The 4,495-nt window shown below is 40.1% G+C and overlaps 1 protein-coding gene across 1 annotated transcript; it reads left to right on the plus strand.

The window, feature by feature from the left end:
- The first annotated feature begins 928 nt into the window (after positions 1-928).
- Positions 929-4,495, plus strand: LOC141592036 (hypothetical protein At1g04090-like). Its single transcript, XM_074412589.1, has 2 exons — positions 929-1,393; positions 2,706-4,495. The coding sequence occupies exons 1-2, from the start codon at positions 1,279-1,281 to the stop codon at positions 4,289-4,291; spliced, it is 1,701 nt and encodes a 566-aa protein (XP_074268690.1). The 5' UTR covers positions 929-1,278; the 3' UTR covers positions 4,292-4,495.

Genomic DNA, 4,495 nt, shown 5'->3' on the forward strand with positions numbered 1-4,495 from the left:
GATCAAATCCAATACAATACAATAGTAGGATTAAGCAGTTTACTCGAGTAAAATCGATTTAATCACAAACAACCTCAAATAATCAGATTCCAATCGATTTTAATTTCAACAAAGTCGATCGATTTTTTGGAGGGGCAAACCCATAAATTGTTTGAGTGAACCTAGATTTTTTGGGGGTTTATCAACGAACCCAAATCGATTGGAAACCTAACTTTAAGCCCATGAACCCAAATTTTTTGGGGGATTTAATTAACAACAACCCAAATCGATTATGAGAGAACCTAGATTTTTTTGGGGGGTTTGGTGAACCCAGATTGTGAGGAAGTGTTGGTGTTAATGGAAGATGAAGAAGTGGTGAGGAAATGTGATGAAGCATGAAGAAGTGCTAGGAAAGGTAACCGGTTTTACAGTATTACAAGGTATCTCTTCTAAGAGATTAATACAAGTTAAATGGCGTCAAAATTGAGATTATTCTGAGTTAAATATGAGGATAGATTAATCTAAGAAGAAGAGGCATATGTAGACCTAGACAAGAGTGCAGTTTGGCCCAGCCCATCGGCCCACACTAACCCACCCAGCCCAATTGGGCCAACAATCCATAGGCCCGCCCAACCCGCCCTATACCCGGGCCGGTCTCGGGCTCCCTCTACCCCAACCCACACTGCCCAAACCCGCCCAGCCCGCCTGGCTCGCCCCTTTTCTGCCCATTTTTCCCAATTGGGCCAGTTCAGGGCCACCAATTCCTAGTCCGACCCGCTCTAAGCCCGCACCCTAAATCCCGCATTGTGGGTTCGGGCTCTCCACTCCCCAAACCGGCCCGATACTTGCCCAACCCGATCCGTGCCAAAACAGCCCACGGTCCAATTTTAGGCATAGAATGGATTATTGGCTTATTGCCATAAAATAACCCAAAAATTAAACAAAACGTAAATCATTGATGAAACATCAAAAAAGATAAGTGCGACCAGGACCAAGGGATTAAAGAAACAACGAATTACATTCTTTACTTTGCGCCATCTTCTCCAAATTGGGATCCAACAAAATGGGAATACGTAATGAATCATCCCTCTTCCTGTATTTCCTCTTTCCCATCATAACCAATACTACACATAATCCTAATTTTGATCATCAATTCATTCATGATTCATCATTTAAACCAAAACCCAGATTTTTTCAATACTGAAATTTATAGATACCAATATGAATTTGATCAACATAATCACAATATAATCATACTCATATAACAAAAAATTAATAGTGTTTTAATTTAAAATAAATATGATGTTGAAGAATATGGTTGGATGTAAGTTTTTGTCTAAGGATGATTCATCAGATAATTCTCCTTGTACTAATACTTTCTCATTGCCTGCTCCTTTGCCTAATTGGTCTCAAGGTAATGCTGTTATGGTGTTTTCTTTTGTTTGAATTATATAAAGTTCATATCTTTTGAATGTTTGTGTGAATGATCATGTGGGGTAGCCGGGTTTTTGTTAAATCCGTAAGTCTTTCTTAAGACCGTCTTTTAACTGTGAGCCTGGTTCAAGAACATATCTCTAATACTTAATATATGGGTCGTTTTAGATCCATTTCACGCTTACAACCGTCTTAAATAAGATTTTGTGTTATGCTTTTTTGTAAGTTTCAGCTTAGAATATGTTGTTTTTGTATTATACTGTTAATGTTCTTAGTTCTATAAGAATTCTGCTGCTGCTGTTGCGGCTGCTGCAAGATGAATGCATTCTACTGCTGATTTTGAGGAGTGTTAGCCTGTTAGGTAGCATGTGATTTTGGAGTGAAAGATTTTGAGGAGTGTTAGCCTCGTGTCGACACATGTTTTTATAATACTTTTCTTATGACCAGCCGAATGTACCATCTGTGTCTACTAAACATTATATTATGTGATTCCATCAATACAACTTTAAGTGACTAGCTGATCAAAACTGCTTAGAATTAGTACAGCAGCATTACCCTAGTCCCTCGAGAGTTGCTGCAAAAAGCAGGGAAAAAGGGATCGAATGTCAGGAGCTTTATTCATGTGTTAAGACTCTTAAGAGCACTTAGAGGCTCTTTCTGGATGACTCAAATTGAAAATTGTGTCAAGTATCAGATACTATGGTTGTTACTTCACAATCTAAATGTGCAATTAGTTTAATGAGTCATTTGTTATATTCCATCATAATCTATGACCAAGGAATAGGGAGTTGTTGATTCCATCGGAAAATTGACAAATTAGTTGTGTCAATTCGAAGTCCCAGGCTAATTTGCATTCATCAAGGATATTCTGCATTCTACATCTTCAGCCTTATTTTATGGTTGAATTTTCAGACTGACCAGCCGCAGGTAAAGCGGCCTTGGTTAGGTTAGCCGATCCTCAAACCAAATCGTTTATACAATTATACATGAACGGCCGTACCTTTGAAAGTAGGTTTTGAAACTAGAAACCTTTTAATATGAACCCGGTCCCCTAACCTAATCGAACACAGCACTACAGGACCAGCAGACCTTGGTTGCTTTTTGTGATTTACCTTGAGACGATCTCATGGTGGTCTTATCAAGTATTCTGATAGGTGAGCATAATAATAGCAGTAATTAGCACACTTGACCAACATGCCCGAGGGTGGTGTCCATCTTAGAAACATCAAACAATTGCATATTCAGTTTTTTGACATACTGTAGTAAATGATTGCTTTTTTATTTTCAACCAGGGCAAGGATTTGGCACTGGAAAGATTAATTTGGGAGAAATAGAAGTAGCGGAAATAAACAGTTTTGAATTTATATGGGGCTCTCATTTATCACATGATAAGAGAAAATGTGTCTCATTTTACAAGCCTATTGATATACCTGAAGGATTCTTCAGCCTTGGCCATTACTGTCAACCCAACAAAAAGCCTATGTGTGGCTTTGTTCTTGTGGCTAGGGATTTGGTGACGTCCAATGATTCTGAACGCGCTCGCTCTCCAGCTCTTCTTCCACCGTGTGACTATTCTCTTGTGTGGAAATCAGATGATGGTATGGGAATTTATGATCCACCTGGTTACTTTTGGTTACCTGAGTCTCCTCCACGCTATAAGGCAATGGGTTTTGTTGTAACAAATAATCCCGACAAACCTAGTTGGGCTGATATACGGTGCATCAGAGAGGATCTAGTTGACGATTGTCAGTCTTGTGGTTTGTTACTTGAAACATATTCAAAATTTCAGAAAATCCCTTTCAAAGTTTGGAAAACGCGGCCCTGTGACCGTGGTATGCTCGGAAAAGGGGTTTCGACAGGGACATTTTCGTGTACTACCCTGTGGAATGCAGGAGATGAAATGCCTATTTCATGTCTAAAGAACTCTGATACCGATTTGCGGGCGATGCCAAATCTTGATCAAATTCATAACTTAATTCATCATTATGGTCCTACCGTGTTCTTTCATCCAAAAGAAGTGTTCTTCCCATCTTCTGTATCATGGTTCTTTAGAAATGGAGCCCGTCTTTGTAAAGTTGGACACCGTAAGGGTGACCCAGTCGATCCCGATGGCTCTAATTTGCCTGGAGGTGGAAGTAATGACGGAGAGTTCTGGTTGGATTTCCCGAGTGATGACCAAAAGGATATTGTCAAGCACGGTAATCTAGAAAGTGCCGAACTTTATGTTCATGTGAAACCAGCTTTAGGTGGTACTTTCACCGATATGGTAATGTGGATTTTCTTCCCTTTCAATGGACCTGCAACTTTCAAGATTGGGCCTACTACCATCGCTTTGGGACGGACTGGTGAACATGTCGGTGATTGGGAGCATTTCACTCTTCGTATAAGCAATTTTGCCGGTAGACTTGACAGTATATATTTCTCTCAGCATAGTGGTGGTGTCTGGGTAGATGCTTCCAATCTGGAATTCATCGAAGGAAACCGAGCAATTGTCTACTCGTCTAAAAGCGGCCATGCAAGTTACCCTCATCCCGGGACATATCTTCAAGGGTCATCAAAACTCGGTATTGGAATCAGAAATGACTGTGCTAGAAGCTATCAACATGTAGATTCAAGCAATAAATATCAAATTATTGCAGCCGAGTACCTTGGCTCCAGTGTTACCGAGCCTTGTTGGTTGCAGTTTATGAGAGAATGGGGACCAAAAGTTGTTTATAAGTCGAGGAAAGAGTTAGATAAGGTGATAAAAAAGCTTCCAATTATGATCCGAGGTTCTGTTAGGAACTTCTTTAACAAGTTCCCGGCAGAACTTTCTGGGGAGGAAGGTCCAACCGGGCCAAAGGAGAAGAACAACTGGTATGGCGATGAAAGATGGTAGAGATATTTGCGTGTAACCACGCGAAGGACTTAACTTATGTACTGATTTTCACGTCGAAGTTAAATTTAATCATCTCATATTGAGATTAACACATACTGGGAAACAGGTGAATAGCAAAATGTCCCCTGCAATATAGCTGCATAGGGTGTACTGTGTACATATATAGTAATACGATCGCGTGCCAGTGGAAGGTTTTCTGTGTTC

This window comes from Silene latifolia, chromosome 7 (assembly GCF_048544455.1).
Source record: "Silene latifolia isolate original U9 population chromosome 7, ASM4854445v1, whole genome shotgun sequence".
In the NCBI taxonomy this organism is placed as follows: Eukaryota; Viridiplantae; Streptophyta; class Magnoliopsida; order Caryophyllales; family Caryophyllaceae; genus Silene; species Silene latifolia.